Raw genomic sequence first — 20046 nt, forward strand, 5'->3', positions numbered from 1 at the left:
CTCTTTCCCACAGAAACATATCAGCTTTGAGCCAACAACAACATATCTGCTGAAGGACTTGAAGCCCTTCACTACATATAATTTTCGGCTTGCCGCCCGTAGTAAACATGGAGTTGGAGCTTATACCAACGAGATCTCTGCAGAAACTCCACAGACACGTAGGTCTTCTTCCTTATCTGAGAGTTTTTTTTTAACTGCTTGGGAAGGAAAATATTTTCAAATGCATTATGAATTTTATTTGTGCTGCAAAATCCAAGAAGTGACAAGAATGTCAGGAAACTCCTGAGCACAGATAGAGAGAGAATAAGGTTGTTCTTTAAAGGGCTGATGCATTTGAAAATAGCAAAACTGTAAACATTTGAAATAGCAAACTTATGAAGTCTCCCTGACCATGCCGTGATGCATGGACAGTGTTACCCAGGCTTTCCTGTGAAGTCAGGAGACAAGGTTACAAAAAGTACTTTGTTGAGCAAAAGTAGTCTCGACTCAAATGAATAACAAAGCCTTGAAGTATTTATACGACTACCTATATCTGTGTCAACTAACAGTTTTTTAATCAGTCAAAGTGCATGGTTGGCCTTTAGCAAACCTTGTTTCCTGACATTGCATGTTTGCCCAAAATAAGAGAATGGAAGATTTTGAGTCTGAGCTTTCTATGTAGCAACACTGCAAAAACAATTTCTTTGGGCCTCAAGGGACTTTCCCTTTAAAGAGCTGGCATTAATACTAATGCTAAATTCTAATTAGAATCAAGAACACTAAACTAGCAACATCATAGAATGCTCAAAGTATTTTCTCCATAGTTAGGAGCATTTCCACCCAAAAGGCCTCAGATTTATGAAACAAGTCAATATTTCAACATTTAATTCTGTTTATGACAAAGTCAAATTAGATCCAGTGCAGTACCAGTCAAAGAAAACCCTGAAACCGTCCAATAAGTGGGCAAAAGCAAAAACAATGAGCCATTACAGTTGACTTGGCAGATCTAAACATAAATCTGAGGTCTCTGAAAGACAGGGGCAGAGACCAGGTGGGTATAAAATCTTAGATGTTCAAACTCTGCCTAGATTTATGTTCTGAGGTAAATGATCACTTAATTAAAAAGTGCATGCCAGTGTTATCGGAATCTAATAAATCAGTCATGTCTCCTTGGGAAGTTCTCTGTTGTACAATCAGGCTTTTACCACAAACCAACAGGCTTCGGAAAGGTTGGTGAAAAATACAACATTTTTCTATTTTAAACTAGTTAAAGCATCAACCTTTGTGTTTTTGGATTGATGGTAACTGCTTGTCCAACTTTGTCTCAGTTATTGCTACATTTATTTTGGAATGACTGAATAATTTCTGAAGTACTTTGAAATATGTTTAGGTTTTCATTTAGAATTAAGAGATGTAAGAAATTTATTAGGATATATGATTTTGTTTCCATTTGTTTTTATGATCTTTTATTTTTATTTTTCATGAAAAAGGTAGGTTACACATTGTAAAACTGTTCTTTTTCCAGTCAACATCTCCCATTCATCATCACCGTGTACACTACTGCATTAGTCTTTGCCTTTTTTGTCTCGTGATGTTTAATTCATTTAAAAGACTTTATATTTATACATTTGTCCTCGTGCTTTTTCCTCATTTTGTGTCATTATATTTTCCTTTTCTTTTTTCCTATGTTTGGTCAATTCTACCATCATCACCCCCAATTAAAACAAAAAACTGAAACCACTTTAAAACCTATGACCAAAAAAAACAAACAAACAAAAAAAAAAAACACCCCTGCACCTGCCAAATCCACCACCAACCAACCAGAACCCTCGGGTCCACCTCAGGAAGTCAAGTGCCACAGCCCCAGCTCCACCAGCATCCTGGTAAGTTGGCGGCCACCCCCAGTGGAATTACAAAATGGGATCCTAACACAATACACCATCCAGTATGCTCCAACTGAAGGGGAGGATACTACTACTCAACAAATTTCCAGCATCCCTCCGGAAAGCTCCCAGTACCTTTTGGAAAACTTGGAAAAATGGACAGAGTACCTTGTGACGGTCACTGCTCATACAGATGTTGGAGCAGGACCAAAAAGCCTGCCACAGCTCATCCGCACAGAGGAGGATGGTATGTGTTCACCAAAACAAAGCCCCAGCTACCAATCCAGCCTACCCCTCTTAACCTACTCCATCTATTACTAACAACCTCGCCTACAGTATGTCTGCAGATCCCTCTTCTTTTCTTCCCTCTTTGCCTGCTTCAAATCTCAGTGTGGCCATTTTGGACTATGCACTTTTTTTTCCCCAAACAAACAGTGACTCACTTTGCGAAAGCACCCTTTTTTTGGCTTTTTTCTCCCCTATGCTGCAGAATTTCAACACATGGTATTGCATTTTAAATTCCAGGCCTCCAACTTCCAACTGCCATTTTTGAAACTTTGAAACTTTGGGTGAAAGAATTTTTTGAAGGCCATTTTTAATATTTTTCTCGCCTCATGTAATAATCATTTTTATTCATTTTTCCTTGCTCCATAGCCAAACTTCTTGTAGGGCTTCAAGCATTGAATCACTTGAAGCCCCCCTTTGGCTCCACTTTTCTACTTTGGCAAAACCCATTTTTAATCCATGTTTTTAAAATCCACTCTACCCATTTTTAATGTTTTTAGAATAGGTCAGCTGACAGACCTGTTTTTGCTCTTCTTTTTTCCCCTTACCATTGTTGAAATATTGATGTCATGCAGCGCTTGTTGCAGTTACTGCACTTTTGTGATTTTTTTTTTCCCCCCTCACTGCAGCATTTTCCACTACGGCTTTGGGCAAGATTTAAAAAAGAGGGTAAAGAGGTTCTCTATAATTTTGACCCTTTTTCTTCTATCCCATGGTGTTCCTCCAGTTCCTAGTGGGCCACCTCGTAAAGTTGAGGTGGAGGCCGTCAACTCCTCATCAATTAAAGTGATCTGGCGCTCACCGATGCCCACCAAGCAGCACGGCCAGATCCGAGGGTACCAGGTGCACTATGTCAGGATGGTTAATGGGGAGCCCACAGGACAGCCAGTCATCAAGGACATCCTGATTGATGATGCCCAGGTACAACACCTTCCTCAGCCAGCAAACTTATTTCTCACACCCGTAGCATTGCTTTTTCTCTCTCACCTTTACATGTACTACAGCAAAGACTTTTATTTGGCCTGAGGGAAAAAATATAATTGTCATCATGACATATCAATAACTGAACTCAGCAAAACAGCAACTATTTAACTACTGTGTCATTGAGGTTAATTCTATAACGTAGAAGGTGAACTCTAGATATGATTTCTACTTTTACCGTAACTGTTCTTATCAACAATTTTTTATTTTGGTGGTTGCAGACAAACTGTTTTGTCACCAGTGATTAGTGTCTGTACCTGGCCTTATTTGTTGTCTCTTTTCTCTCCATATTCTGATATCATAATCAGTGGGAATATGATGATTCAACTGAACATGTGAGTAGCTAAACAGCAAACAATCCAGTCTTTTCATTGCTGTAAGCCTCTGCATGAATGGCATGTATCTTTTGTGCACCAGGAGTTTATGGCCTGATTTTCAAGAACAGTTTGAGCCCTATTTCACCTTATGCAGATAATTACTTTAAACTTCTAAAGGAACTTCTTGACTAACATTTTTAACTGGCCAAAACAAAACCAAATGCTGAATTTATGGTTTGAATGTATTCTTTTTGTGTTTATTGGCGAAGTTACTTTACTGCACAAACTTTCCAAGTTGCCAAGTTCTTTATTAACTAAAGCTTGCCAACACTATTCCCTCCACTGAAGTATGCCGCAGCTCTAAATATATCGAGAGAATGTGTGTGTTGTGTCCTATGTGATTATGCTGAAATCACAAACCACTTTTAATCGCTCTTTTTGCTTATATCAGCAAATCATCAAGTGTCCTGTAACTCAAGTGCTGTATTTTTATAGGAAATGATCATCTCAGAGCTGCAAGCTGAGACAAACTGATCACCACCACCGGCGCAGGTAACATAGCCATCAATGCTGACAAATCTCCTGTTGTGCTCTGCCAATATACTACTGGATAAAACTGCAATTTTGCTTTGTAAATAGTAAAACTGCATCTAATGCGTAAAAGAGGCACTGGGCTTCTTGTCATGCAGTGTGTAAAGTGTGAATGTAGCTAACTGCTGTCTCATTTAAAGCAACAATTCTTATAATGCTAACAGCACTTAAAGGATATTGTAGAGATTGAAGGATAAGAATGGCATCTTTTACTCACCTCCTTCAGCAGTGTTAAAGTAAAAGATAGACACAAATAGACAGTTGATCTATAGTACTTTGACAATGAACGTCTGCGTTCTAAACCTTCATGGCAAATTGTCCCTTTCTCCTAGTTCCCGATAAACCTCGCCTAATGGTCAGCACAACTAACATGGGGACAGCTCTCCTCCAGTGGCATCCCCCAGCATTAACCCACGGGCCCCTGCAAGGCTATCGCCTCCGTTTTGGCCGCAAAGATGTGGATCCCCTGACTGTTATTGAATTTCCTGAGCGAGAGAACCACTACACTACCAAAGAGATCCATAAGGGAGCCTCGTACACTTTTCGCCTTTCAGCACGCAATAAGGTGGGCTTTGGTGAAGAGACAGTCAAAGAAGTCACCACAAATGAGGATGTCCCAAGTGGCTACCCCCAGAGCATTACAGCCGAGGGGGCCACCACCTCTACCATTCAGGTTAGCTGGCAACCTGTTTTGCTGGCAGAGCGAAATGGTCAAATAGTGAAATATGCTCTGCAGTACAAGGACATCAACAGCCCTCGCAGTCCCTCAGAACTCTTTATCACTGCCCCGGAATCAACAGTCATCGTGGATGGCCTTAAGGCGGATACCACTTACGATATTAAAATGTGTGCCTTCACCAGCAAGGGCTCTGGTCCCTATAGCCCAAGTGTCCAATTCAGGACACAGCCTTTGGATCAAGGTAGGACCAGTCCCTGAACCTTTATAGTCCCTTCCTTTTAAACATCAACCTATCCCTGCGAACCCTTACCAACTACCACAGCTTCCACTGAAAGCCCCAAATGGCAGAAGTTGACTAAGTATGGAATCACCCAGAGGATTTTGTTATTAAAATATTGTCTGAGCTTTAGTCTCTATAATCTAACTAAGAAACTCACATGCAGTAAGTATGTATGTCTCTGTGTCTTGTCAAGTAAAGGTCAGTCAGTTTTAGAGTTGGTGTTGGTAAGAAGGTAAGAGGACAGGGTTGGGTTCAGTGTAGTACTGATTTCAGCCTGGTTTTGATGGAGAATTTCTCAGGTAAGCACTGGTGCGGGACCGCTGCTGAAGATAGATAAAGTATGTTTTGTGTCTAAATCACCTGCTCCCCCTTTCTTTTAGCAGTGTTTGCAAAAAATTTTCACGTGAAAGCTGCCATGAAGACATCAGTATTGCTGACCTGGGAAATCCCAGACAACTACAACCCAGCTCAACCTTTCACTGTGAGCACAGCCTAGATAAACAGGACATACCGCATAGTATGATGACATGAGAAATTATTCAGTAATCATCCACAACAAACTCCAGTATCTACATGAAACAACTCATTTGCATACAGATTCTCTATGACAATGGCCAGAGCGTGGAGGTGGATGGAAAGCGAACACAGAAGCTAATCACAGGTCTTCAACCTGAGACGCAGTACTCCTTCCTTCTGACCAACCGTGGCAACAGTGCCGGAGGTTTGCAGCACCGTGTGTCCACCATGACAGCCCCGGACATCCTTCGCACCAAACCCTACCTGATTGGCAAGACCAACTCAGACGGTATGGTGACTGTGGAACTACCATCTGTCCAAACATCTGAGAGAGTAAGGTGAGTGGAGATGATCAAACTAAAGATGATTTTGAATTGCTTTCAATTAGCATAACCCTCTAAACATCGATACTATTCATCAGTCAAGAAGCCCCCAGTCAAATCACTTCACTTTTTTCAATGCAACATTGTACACACAGCAATGCAGCGTAACAACATTAAGTATAAACAATTATAAGATATAATTAGGTATAAATTAAGTCTTGTCTCAGAACTTCCCCCAAGTTGGTGCACTGGCCTCAAGTGCAGTTTCTGATATCTTGATTTGGGTGCCACCCTACTTGTAATTACTAACTATTAAACTATTAAAATGTCTCTTTCTTTAGATATGTGACAGTTAATGACATAACTACAATGCAGTGGAACTTTCTGCTAATGTCCATGTTACCGGTTATTATTCTACCTGATGCACTGTGAAATGAAATAAATAAGTTAATGTGATAGCAAAGCCTATGAGGGGTAAACCTTCCAAAACAGTCATTTATATTCATCACTACATTTCAATGTAATATCCACTTCACCTCAGTCATTACACAATGAAGCAGCCCGACACATTTAAGCACGCTCCTATAAGCTCTATAAAGTCCCTTGTAGCTTTTCAACAAAGCCCAGGTGCTGTCATAAGGCCAAGGAGCACATCTGATTATAGACTGACACTTCAAACTCATCTTGGTTTTTGTTTTTTTGCTTTTTTTTTTTTTTATCTTGCTGGATGCACTTTGTGAAATGTCTCCCACGCCACAACTTAAGATAATTAGTTCCCCATTAGCCTGTAGAGCATGGATCAAGCCACATATTTATGTCCAAACCCGAACATGCCTGAGAGTGTGGTATCTAAACCGGCCTGGACCCAACAAGCTTATAGTGTATACAATGTCTGAACCCAACCTGAGCCTGAGTTGAGTTTCTATGGTGTTTTTCCCCTTATGATTAAAGGGAGCAGACATTTGAGTGCTCCAGCTGTCTAGCCTAAAGTTTGACCTATGTGCCTGAACCCGGCCTGGACCAAAACACAATTTCAAAATTTTTGTCTGAACCTATCAATTACCCTCGGGTACTGACAGGTCGCATCAGGCTCAGTTCGGGTATCCACACGTTATTAGCCTGCCCCACTGCCTCTGGGCTAAAGGTAGCTAAACAACCAGAAAGTCTAACTCTGGCAATGGCCATTATCTCTCTTTCCCCTGTGAAGAAGGGATGAAAATCCATCTATGTGTGTGAACGTGTCTTTTAGAAAGTGGCAGTGATATTTCATGAGGTAATATGATGTATTTAACACTGTTTTCCAGGGGATATTACATTGTGGTAGTACCTCTAAAGAAGCAGCGCACTGGGAAGTTTTTCAAACCCTGGGACAATCCCGATGAGATGAACCTGGAGGAGGTAGGTTTAAAGAATGAACTTGGGTTAATGTCTTGATTTACCAGGAAAGAAGAACACAAATATGCCAGGTCATATTGTGCTCTGTAACTTCTTAACAGGGACAACACAACTATGTGCACATACCACACATTCATATCTCAAAACTGGAAAAAATACATTTGAGGCAGTTAAGGGGCAGGAGGAACAGGAGACGAGTCTTGCTGATTGACGCAAATAGCTGCAGAAAGCACTGTTCATATGGAAATGAGAACATGAAGTAGCCATGAAGTGCACTGAAAACTCAACCCCCATCTCCACCTCCTCCTCCTCCTCTTTGTGTCTGCGGTAATTACCTGAAGAGCTGCATCAGGCCTTCATGTCTCTACTCAGTCGAGGAAAAGCTAGGCTACCGCGTATGCACAAAACTCTTGACAGCTTTTATATTTAGCCAGCTGAGATCATTCAGTAGCTTCTGTGCATTGTAGCCATGATTAAACAACAAGCAAATGAAATCTTTTATCACTGTCATTTTTAAGATGTAATTACATTCCAGGCATTTCTGTAGAGCATTGAAAAGTAACGGATATTTATTTGTAAAACATCCTTTTGCAAAAATAGTGCATTCCGAAATTGCCCGATTTTAAATATGTATCTCTATCATACAAACATCACAACATATCATATGTCTAGGAGGGTAACACACTGTGTCTGATCTGGCATTGGCTTTACAGCTCATGCCTGCAGGCCCATGTCTGTAGCCTTGACCGATCGCTCAGAAGTTGCCCCTCTGTCAGAATTTATTTGTTTGTCAATATTGGCACTCACCTTTTCACAACTTTTCCCAAGGGCAGCTAGATTTAGCCATGTTGACAGGAGTGATGATTGAAGACATTATCAGGCAGCACCAACAGCCCTACAGCCAAAACACAGCACACACAGGAATGCACACACACTAATGTGAATGACAGGCGCATACAACTTGCACACGCACTCATTCATGCAAGCAAGATATGAAATCTGACACCCAAACAACTAGCAAGCCTTGATTAGCATAATTATGATCTACACTTGGTACTGTAAGTCAGATGATACAAACTTATATGGAGGACATACTTAGTCTGTTATTATTGTTATTACTATTGTTGGTGGGGCGAGCAAAGGTGCTATTTTTTGCTCTGACATTAATTACACTGGACAACATTTTTGGTAATATGTGTCTATATAACTAGCATTTCAATTTAGATGCAAGATATAATTTGCTGTACTTAGCAAAACAATTTCATGCTGTTTTTTGACATATGCAGTATAATTAACCCTCACTTTGAATATTTTTCATTCACATGACACCATGAATTATAAAATACACAACTGCACACAGTTAATCAAATCCACTAAAAAGTCCAACAAGATTATTTGTCCTTGTGTTTAAGCAAAACTATTTCTGATTGTTTCAAGAAAATAATTGAGCTACGTAGGTTTTAATTAAATGCAGCCTCTTTGTAACCCTAGCTGTTATACATGCTGTAAATCCATACAACCTTTTATAGACCACAAATAAATGAAATAAGTCATTGATCTTTTCTGGTATGTTCTGCCTTTTACAATCAGTATTTTCAGCGCAGCTATGAATGGATGTTTTCATGTTTGATCTGGAATGTGTCTCTATGGTTTTACCACCATTTTCTTGTTCTTACTCTTCACTGTAGCTGCTGAAGGAAATAAACCGAACTAGCAGAGGCCTTCGGTTCCGGAGACAGGAAGAAACCAAAGCCTATATTGCTGCCTACTTCAAAGACTTGCCTAAGGAGTTCACGCTGGGAGATGGCAAGATTATTGGGGACTTTGAGAACAAGCAGCTGCAGAATGGCCAAGAGTACATCTTCTTTGTACTTGCTGTTCTAGAGATGTCTGAAAATGTAAGTCTGCTCTCTCTCAAATACAGTATTATCTCAGTTTTATCCATATGTTATGCTTGAGTTCTGCTTCAGACATGAGCTTGTGAGCTTCTGGGATATATCTTCTACATATCCTGTGATAACCTGTTCTTCGTGCTAAGTTCCATATATGTTCTAAGACAGAGAGGGTTAAATCCACTGCATCTTTGCAAAGAGTTGAGGAGTTTGCCTCTAGTTGCTCTCAGCCCTTATAAGGCTTTTACTTAAAACCTTAGAGCTACAGCTGGTCCAAGAAGCTGACCCTTGCTTCTTTAGGGACAGAAACCCCTTAAGATCTTAGCTGATCGCAACACCACCTCGATAACAGAGCTCCTGTTTAATTTCATCCTACGTGCAGCCCACCTTATCTCCACTGCTGTAGCTAGTGTGTATGTGCAAGTCTGTCTGAACAGCCAACCAGAAAGCTGAATGATTAGGCAGCTGCAGGCGAGATGATGGACTTGATGAGCTGCAGGGTCTATAGTGCTGCCTCACACACTCTGCAATAACCCTGAGTTCAGGTCGAGCAAAAATGATAATGACAGACAGAGGGAAATCTTTAATTTGCCCACTGAGGCATACATGCCCTTCCCACAAGGGCATTTTTCTATAATCTCCTCTTAGAATGTGAAATAGTTCAATCACAGCTCCTGCACAGGTGAGATACTGAAGATAATTTTGACTGGATAAACTATAGCTTAGCAAAAATTGCACAGCAAAACTTTGAATAGTCTTTTAAAGTGCACTGCTGGTCATGCTCTCAGTCCTATTAGATATTGTTTGTAGTAATAAATGAAGTCATGAAGGATGCTTTGAAAACCTACTGTATGCTTCAGCATTCAGTTCTGAATGTTGATGTAATATTAAGCTGAACGTCTGTGTTAATGTCTTTGTCAAAGGAACAATGAGACACAGGATATAAAACATCACTAGATGATAGATAAAACAGAAAAAAAGGAGCAGCATGATATCCAAGATGTATAAATGGCATATAATAGCTGGAAAACAAAATAATGCATATTTTACAATTGATCACTGATTTGCATTTTCCTGGCTCAGATCATGTATGCCACCAGCCCCTACTCCGACTCGGTTGTTTCAGCTGACATTGATCCCCAGCCCATCATTGATGAGGAGGAAGGCCTCATCTGGGTGGTGGGCCCTGTGCTAGCAGTCGTTTTCATCATATGCATCGTCATTGCCATCCTCCTTTACAAAAGGTAAAAATGTAAAATGAGAGTCCAGAGACAGGAGGGATTTTTCTCTGCACTTATATTTAATATTTAATATTCATACTACTTTCATTTAGTACATTTAAATATAGACACTAAACCTAAGCTTTTATCTTAAAGCAGGAGGTGAATTGATCTTCAGATGACACATGACTCTCACCCTCAGTAGCGCTCACACACACACACACACACACAAACAAACACACATTCAATCTCAGATGACTAAATCTAAGCACACAGCTACCCAAACTGTCAAGCCATCAAATGCAGATGGACACAATCCTGCACTCACAAACATGTGTCAAACTGTAGGAAAGAAACACTTGTGGTAATGCACATTCAGCCCCCGCTTCCCCCAGTGTTAGCCAGACTTTGTAATGTCATTAGTCAAGCATCCGAAGGGAGAGCTCTGCTGCATGTCACTGCACGTGTGTCCAGTTGCAGTTAGGCCCTGGAGCCTGAGCCAGCCCCTCTCCTTTTACTACAATCCATTTGCCAAGGGAACGTAGCGTTAGATCTTGACTGTGGCTGTACACTCCCTTGCTGATTTGCTGTCACACACACACACATGCACATATCTTGCATGTCTAAATACCACTTTTTTTTTATGTCCTTTGCTATCTTGTCTCATCTCACCTTTTACACAAGTGACATCTTCTGTGCTGTTCAATCAAATGTACAGTCTTAAGCAGAATTTCACAGTAGTGTTAAAGAAGCAATTTTGGGGAGGGTAAGATTAATAAGTGACATGTCAGCATAAGCTGAAATCAGTAAAATTACCAATATGGAAGCCAAAAAAATCATCCACAGTATCAAAGTAATACAAGAGGTTTATGCCGTACTGCGTTATTCTGGCTCTCATGCCTTTTTGTCCTCAGGACCAATTCATATCAAGTTTTAGAATAGAGAATATAAAGGTGCACTGAAAGTTAAAATGTTGTATTTGTGAGGGCTTCACTGTTTATCTGTGTCAGGCAGATTTAAACCCCAGTTACCCAGACAGAGTCACTGCCATGTTAAGGAACAACCACTGTATAACTAGGTGATATTACTCAGCTACAACATAATTGAGATGAGAGAGAGAGAAAGAAAGATACAGTCAAAATATGTCCACATTTATGATACCACATGTAAAAATCTTAAATGTGCATAGATCCTTGTAATAAATGCAACAGTGGTAGGCCTATTTGCAAGAAAAGAGGCACAGCAATCACGAGTCAAGACATGACTGTTATGCTTGAACAAGAACCAATCAGCTGAAACTGCTTGAAATAGCAGAGATACAATGTACAAATCTTGGATGCACCTGGGAAACTACAACATTTGAAACAAAGGCTGCATAACACACATCTGATGTGATTGGTATCATTTTGTCTCTTACATAGTCTGAAGAAGATTTCAGGAATTTTCCATTACATAAAACTAAGGTTCTTATCACCTAATGTTGTCAATATTTCTTTCCTTGCTGACCAATGGAGCAGCAAACCAGACAGGTAAGAGTGAGGAGGGAGTAGAGAACAACTAATTTCCTTTTCTGAACTGCACATACGGTATCTGAGCATGTAATTTGTGAAGTTTGGCTTTGTGCTTAAACAAAATGAGCATAAGCTGGAAAGATGTTGCTTACTGTTAACAGTGTAGCACTGTTTCCATGACAGCTGCCATGAGGCAACTGTTGCAAATCAAAGCACAAATATTTTGACTTTTTCTACCACTAATAAACTTTAAATTCACAAATACTGTAATCAGATTATCTTTCCATTATAATATTTGAAGTCACTAGCGAGTGCAAAACAAAACATTTGATCCATGTCAGTGACCAACTTTGTATTCTTTAGTGTGAATGGAAAAAAAAACAACACATTGCTTTCTATGAGACCGACACTGGATTCATATGGCTTCTTTTATCAGAGGTGACAATGGTGTACACAGAAATTTGCAAAAGACAAATGTCAATCTTAAGATGTGCATTAAAAATAAACTAAACTAAAACAGATTGGAACAGTTAACATGAACAAATGGTACTTTTGTGAAAAGCTTTTCTTTCTTTTCTTTTTTTTTTAAGTATGGTAACAGGATCAGGTTCCACCATAATGCAATCCAAACACCATCTCTAACTATTGCAACATAAATATTATAGAGCTGAATTGACACCCTATCTGACACCGTCACTGAGAAGTGAACATTATTGGCTTTGCAGAGTTAGTAGTTAATAGCTAAGGGCTATTGTGTTGAATTACATTATACTGTGAAGTCATGATGTTATCTAGTCCGCCCCCTACAGCTTTATGTGCTCTGAGTGTAGTCCTGTCACCTTCTTAATTACCTTTCTTCCTTCATTACTTATTAGACCACAAGGTTACACAGTAAGAGAAATGCACAGCAGAGAAATTTTTATCACAAATAATTACAAATCTGTTTGTTCTGCAGAAAAAGAGCAGAATCTGAAGCTAGGAAAGGCAGTCTCCCCAACAGCAAGGAAATGCCACTGCACCATCCCACTGACCCCGTTGAGCTTCGACGTCTCAACTTCCAAACACCTGGTAAGTATTCTGTGGCGTCTGTGTCATTCACAACTAACACTGTGAAAATGGATATTACTACTACTGATTTCTTGCTACAGGGGCAATCATATATTCACAGTTAGCATCTATATATTTTCTTCTTCATCTGCAACAGTGAAACCTAAAACAAGATCCTAAAAGGTTCCCATCATCATTGCAGCAAGATTGACAATAAACAAGGCAGCAGCTTGCAGGTAGACAGTGGACAGGTGCTTAGAGAAGACACAGAGGGTCAAATATGATTGTGACCTCCCTGGAGACACTTCTCAGTTGAGAAAGAACAGACAGAAATGCAAGCTTGGCAGTTTTATGACAGCTGTCACCTTCCTGTGTACCTGGCTGATCCAGGTCATTGTCATGCTTGCTCAAAATAGTACAGACTTGCTTGGACGGTGTTGCATAGTGGAGGGTGCGAGAAATACAAAATGTGTCCTGGTTCTGCTTCATTCTGTGCATGAGCCTATGTACTGCGATTAAAAAAAAAAGTGGTGAGAAGCTGTAAACATTAATGTTTACTCTGACCTTTACATAAATACATGAGTAGTGGTCAGGGGTCATGCCTCGGCTCAGTCATGTGATTGCTTCCCGCCTTGGGGAACTAAGGAGCCACAGTCCATTTATCACCTTGAAAGGACGTGTGCATCTTTGCCTGCATCCTAACCAAGAGAGAAACACTTAACTGCCAGCTGAGTTCCTCTGGCACCGACTGCTCTGTGACAGGTGATCACAGACTGCCAATACTGTTATCAAAGCCGTATTTTTCAGGTCAGCTAGTATGACAGGAGGATGAATTATCCCGGCAGGTTCGTTTTTGAAAAAGATTATGCATATTTATGAAAGCTCTTCAGTGATGTTAGGACCATTATTGGCTGTTTCATCCTGGCAGAGGGGTATTTTCCTTTTGGCACAGAGTGATCTTAACCATCCTCCCAGTATTTCACTCACCTCTCACGCCTCTCAAGCCATTTCCCCCCCAACATCTTTTTTGGAGAGTATCTAGTATCTTGGCTCACTCACTGCTCAAAGAGAACAAAACTTTTTTTTCCCTGCCACGCAACCACTTTCTGTCAAGTCCTGAAGCACTTCTACATTAGACCACCTCTTTGCCCTACTCTCTCTACCTTTCCTTTCACCTCTTTACCACTCAATGGACATTTTCATCTTAAGGATACTCAATTTTAGCACGACAGTGTGTTGGAAATGGTACTTTCATTGTCCCCCAGTGATGGAAATGGATTTTAAGTAGCAGGCTGCAATAGAAACACCCTTTGCCATCTTTCAGATAGATGTGAGAGTGGGTGGGAAAACGAGGCACAGCTTCCATTAGTTAATGCACACTTGTTCCCACAACCAAAATAAAACATCACTTCAGTGCTGGACTGACAAACTGTCAGCCAACTGTTGTGTCAAAATGGAAATCGAATTTGAAAGTTGCAGATCTTTAGCCGTAGACTTGTTCGCAACAGCATGAACAAAAAAAGTGTCTTGGTGAACATCAGCATTGTTCAGACCCTTTTCACTACACTGAAGCTCTTATGAACCCCTCAATTACCAGCCATAATTCAGGTGAGCCTAATTACAGGCTGAACCTTTATGCTACAGAATGTGCAAGTAATGTTTCTCTATTTTAGCAAATGTCAAGTAATTTACTTTGGTGGCTCAAATTTGGTTTGTGCTGCTAGGACTTTTATTTCCTATGCATCATCCTTCTATGAAATGAGCATGGTGGCACAGTCAAGCTTTAGCATGATGGTTTCATATGATACTAATAAAAGTCCCATTTAGAATACAATCATTCAGCAGCTTTGTGCCACATTTCAACTTCTACCTTGTGTTTGTGAAGAAAGCATTGCTCTGGCATCTGCAATGTATTTAATTACACCGCCGTTTCCTCCACAGGTTCAGGTGTGTCCAGTCACCCCAGTAACCTCCATTTGTCAAGTTAGTTGGTCTCGATTATGCATTTGACATGATTTGTTTTTGTTTTTCAGCTTTAATTCCCTTTCCTTTCTGCTTAGTCTTGTATTCCCATCCTGATCTAATCCATCTGGTGTTACTGCTAAGTCAGCACAGGGGGTGGAGTTTGAAATGACAGCCTGAAAACATGTCATCATTCAAAGCAGACGTCACCATCTGGCCTAACATTTTCAACGTCTTTGTTTGTTTGTTTTTGGGATGCCGGTTTCTGTCTTACTTTCATGCTAACTATTCACTGCAGCTTTCTGTGTGACTAACTTTCTTCCCTCTCATTAGGGAGAGTCCCAGTGACTTCTCATTGGCTTTTATGTCCATATTCTCTTATGAGCATGGCCACTGCTTTGAGTGAACAACGTAGCCTAACAACTCTTCCATTCCCCCTGTTAAGCACACATGCTGCTTATCTAATGATTCACTGTTGGCTTGAGCGTAGGTGACGCCCTCTTACATGACTGGCAATTGACCTTCAGTCCACCTCATTGATAGGTATGGCAAGCCACCCTCCAATCCCAATCATGGACCTGGCAGATCATCTGGAGCGCCTGAAAGCCAACGACAACCTCAAGTTTTCACAGGAATATGAGGTAAGTGTCAGCAGAGTCCAAGTGATGATGGCGCAATTGTGATAAATATCTTATCAAGAGTGTTGGAGCACAGAGAAACAGATGTTTAGTATTATAAGTGACCATGCACCAGGTGCTCATATAATATATGATTATGATAGGATTTCAAATAACTTATTGAGTGTGCTGATCACAGGCCACAGTCTCGCATTTAATATTTTCCTGGAACTTAATCCCGTCATTCCATACCCATGCCAAACACACAGCAGCTCAAGCATGTCAATACTGTGTCAAATGGTTTTGGAGGAAGGTCCAATATTCATGAAGAAAATATTCAGACTAATCAGAGGTTTAGTATACTTTTTATATGTTTGACATGTCACAGTGGGAAACAAACAGAGGTAATTAAAAACAGAAGTAATTGGTGCTACTGTGCCTGCTGGCTCACTGACATGTTTTCCTGCAAAAATGTCTGCTGCCAAAAAGGCTTATATGGCCAGACCAAATAAAAATGACGGCCACAACATACAAACATACAAAAATGCACAAACAGCACATGTGACAAATGGTTCTGACTATAGGAGAAATGAATGTTTATCAATATGTTTGTTTATATTGGATCTGTACGGGGAAGCGCCAAAGTAGTAGTAGTAGTCAGTGTGTGTTTCCTTCACACCGTCCATAGCTGAACCTACTGTACATCCAACCACACATGAAGCTTGAGAAACTACACAAACAAAAGGTCTTTACAGGAGCACTGTGTGAGAGATCGGAACAGTCACCCGTTCCCTGCACATTCCGCTCTGTGGGTCCTGCATCGACTCCAAAATCTATGAGGTCACCATATGGGTGCCTGCCAAGCTGCCCGATCATTACTGCAGCCTAAGTACACCGAATTCCAATTTCATAGTGCTTATTCGAGAGCAGTGAAAAGCAATTTTTCGAGCACAGTGAAATGAGGATTTTTATTATGAGCAATGTTGCAGCCCACTGTTTCAACATATTTTGATAAAATATCAGGCTTAGCCAGTGGTTTGCTTTCCGGGTATATTGCTGCTTTCAAAGACTGCTGCAGACAACGAGCTCAGTGCTGAAATATATTATTGTTTTCACACTGAGCATTTATGCTGTTGGATACTGGTCTAAAAATGAGCAATAAAGATTATTTTTATGCATTTATTATTCATATGAATTACTCTAAAGAAGCCATGAAAGCAGGGTCACATTCAGATCTGTCTAGATTATAACAAAGGTTAATGTTCTAATGTAAATTAATTGCAGTGCGTCCTACTGAACTTGTGTTTCTCATACCTTCAGTGAAGTGGTCTGTGGTCACTAAAAACACAAGTACAGTATTATGAAATAAAACTCTCTCTTTCACACATTTTCCTGTTGTGATATTCTACTTTGTAGTTTATTTATTCCCCATAAGAGACCAGAAGGCTGAGGTGGCAAATTCTGTTGAACTAGTCTGAAGTGTGGTATTCTAGTACAGTATAGTCAGTGTGGAAAATATCAGACCCCGTCAGGTTTTCTTATGTTTCAGACTCATCTTAAAACAGATTCAATTCAATTTTTTCCTCATTCTACACAATCTACCACTCCACAATGGAAGTAGAAACAGGTTTGTGGAGTGTTTTGTAAATTTATTAAAGATAAAAGACTGAATTATACCATTTACATAAGTATCCAGACCCACTGTTATGACACTTGCATTTGAGCTCTGGTGCATCCTATTGCTATCAGTGCTCATTAAGATGGTTCTACAGCTTGATTAGAATCCACCTGTGCCTAATTTAATGCATTGGATATAATAAGGAAAGGGGCACCTGTTTATATAAGGTGTCACAGTTGATGGTGCACGTCTGAGTGAAAACAAAGCCTTGAGGTGAAGGGAACTGTCTGTGAGGGGGCTGAATACTTATGTAAATGGAACATTTCAGTCTTTTATTTTTAATAAACTTTCAAAATGCTTGAAAACCCTGTGTCACTTTAACTTTGTGGAGTATTGTTTGTGTGGAATTATGAGAAAAAACAAATGAATTGTACTGAAAGGCAAGTTCCACTGATCTCAGAGGGGAGATTCCATACAGCTGAATTCCATCTTGCTATGAACTATAGGAAAACATTTACATAGTGAAAAAAATGTAAATGAAATATTTTTCTTTCCTTATAGTCCATTGACCCTGGTCAGCAGTTCACATGGGAACACTCGAACCTGGAGGTCAACAAACCAAAGAATAGATATGCCAACGTGATTGCCTATGATCATTCCAGAGTCCTGCTCTCTGCTATTGACGGTATGTTGCCCACCATCATCTTCTCTCCTATCTATTGATTTTGGAGACAGGCAGTACAACCATATCTCTTGGACCTGAGGAGCACAACCACACTCTCCTTTTAACTCACATTCCTACACAAGCTTTTTAGACTGTTTATTTCCTTTCATGCTCAGGTGCTTGCAAAGAAGGAAATGGCTTTAAAAAAAAGGCAATTCCCCTTTAAAATGCCACAGCGAGCTGTTAGATCAAACTAAACAGTCACCTAAACTGATGCAATTAAGTTTCACCAGTGTCGGCAAAACTGTAAAAACGTGTCCCGGAGAGAACCAGAAAACAGCCCAGGAAACACAGGCCATAACAGCAGTGCTGGTCTCTGATGATTTGGTACCAGAAATGACCTTACAGGAAGAGCTGCAGGAGACTGTGGAGCAAATTGTCTCTTTGCTGTTGGAAGTACAGGAACAGCAAGAAATATGGGAATGGCCACTAAATGATAGAGGATATGAGCTGATGACCAACAAGCCAAACAAGGATGGGAATGAGCTGCATGAGCCAGAAGGAACGGTCTGGTGAAACCAATACCAGACCGTGAGTCCTGGCCCTTTCACCAGTTTGATTAAACACAACTGCACATATGCACATACACACAGCTATTAATTAACTATTCCCACTGGGGGCAATGCAAGTTTTGTTTTGTTGCTAGTGGGAATACTATTACATTAGTACACAGGATTTCAGATTATAATTCGCAGTCTATGGGTATACACTTGTTAAAATAAACAAATTAAAAAAAAATTTAAATCAGGCAAAAAGCCTGGTTAAACCTGATAAGCAAAACCTACATCAACACACAAGATGAATATCAAAATGCTAAGATTTCTTTGGCCAGATTGACACAGCTGGCGACACTTGTACAATTTTCTGGAAAGGACTCACTCATGAAGCTGTTGCCATGCTCTGAACATCAGAGCACTGCATTTTCACAATTTCACAAAACCATTCCAAACCTGACTTCAACCAGTCCATTAGGAGTCTTGGGTACATTAAAGATGTGTTGCATGGTACAGTGCAGCTTGAAGGGCCGTTTTAAATTGCCAGGTAAGTACTGGCTCTTTCACCAGTTTGATTAAACACAACTGCACATATGCACATACACACAGCTATTAATTAACTATTCCCACTGGGGGCAATGCAAGTTTTGTTGCTGCTTCTCAGAAACAACACACAGCTTGAGTGTTGATGGAACTCCATTAGCCAGGCATATAAACATATCTGCACAGCCACATTGGAGCCTTTGTGCTGTAGCAAGTGAGTAGTTCTCAGCCAGGGGGGCATGAGGGACTTCCTCTTTTTCTTTTAAAGCTTGAACAAAGCTTTCTGGCAAGCAGTGAATCTACTGTTTACTTTGAGTTCTCTGAATAAAAGGGGGATTTGACATCAGAATTTGAAGACGGCTACTTTCACATTTTACTGTTGTGAGGATGGATCAGCATAATCTTTGGAATACAGGCACTTTGATGCTGGACAACATATGTGGACTTAAACTGTCCTAACATCTCTTTCATGACTAAAGAGGTATCTCTTGCCAAGTTGCCTGGCCAAATAAAACCTATGCTCTGCGGGATTAAACTGGTATCTAAAGTTAATCTTGAGACCCTTGTCTACCCTTAATTTGTCTAAACTGTACCGTTTCAGTTTATATCGATTGGTCTTTGTTAGCATAAGCATTGCAAAGTCTGCTCCCTCCAAGCTCCATGACTGTTATTTTTGAAATATTGAGTTCATAAATTTTTAAGCTGTATATTTAGTTGTTTAGTGACAACAGCTACACTTAATGAGAAAATCTTAAAATCTAATAGCTTCATAAATCTGTTCTGTAGCAATCCAAGAAATAGGGTATGCACACAAAAGCAGAGTACCTTAAAATGAATATTACTAGTACCACTACTATTGCTACTACTACAAAGACTCATCAGTATCATCATTACAATACTGTGCCTTAAAATGCTCTATATTCCTTAACCATTCCTTTGCTTTTCTGTGATGGACCGAGCACTGGGCAACACAGTTGCAGTTCTTTCTTAATATGCATATTGACAGAGACAAAGACAACATTTACACAAATCCTGAGTGACAGAAAGCATAAAGGCAAAATCCATTAGCTAATGTGCATTAAACAACTTGCCTCATTCTCATTAAACCACAGTAATGTCTCTTTTTGCTTTTCTTTTCAATTAGAAAATTCAATAAGCTTAATTGTATTTATCCCTTGTCCATCATAGT

At 40.0% G+C, this 20046-nt stretch overlaps 1 protein-coding gene across 1 annotated transcript in view; it reads left to right on the top strand.

Moving 5' to 3' along the window:
- LOC109966549 (receptor-type tyrosine-protein phosphatase delta) overlaps window positions 1-20046 on the top strand; it is a 322783-nt gene that overhangs the window by 289829 nt on the left and 12908 nt on the right. Inside the window, 15 exon segments of the mRNA XM_020611458.1 lie at window positions 14-158; window positions 1804-2109; window positions 2875-3068; window positions 3437-3463; window positions 3941-3968; window positions 3971-3997; window positions 4369-4956; window positions 5379-5476; window positions 5593-5849; window positions 7139-7232; window positions 8918-9127; window positions 10205-10365; window positions 12808-12920; window positions 15405-15502; window positions 17658-17781. Coding sequence (XP_020467114.1) covers window positions 14-158; window positions 1804-2109; window positions 2875-3068; window positions 3437-3463; window positions 3941-3968; window positions 3971-3997; window positions 4369-4956; window positions 5379-5476; window positions 5593-5849; window positions 7139-7232; window positions 8918-9127; window positions 10205-10365; window positions 12808-12920; window positions 15405-15502; window positions 17658-17781 — 2470 coding nt within the window.

The sequence above is a fragment of the Monopterus albus genome, unplaced genomic scaffold, assembly GCF_001952655.1.
Source record: "Monopterus albus unplaced genomic scaffold, M_albus_1.0 scaffold113.1, whole genome shotgun sequence".
Classification (NCBI taxonomy): domain Eukaryota; kingdom Metazoa; phylum Chordata; class Actinopteri; order Synbranchiformes; family Synbranchidae; genus Monopterus; species Monopterus albus.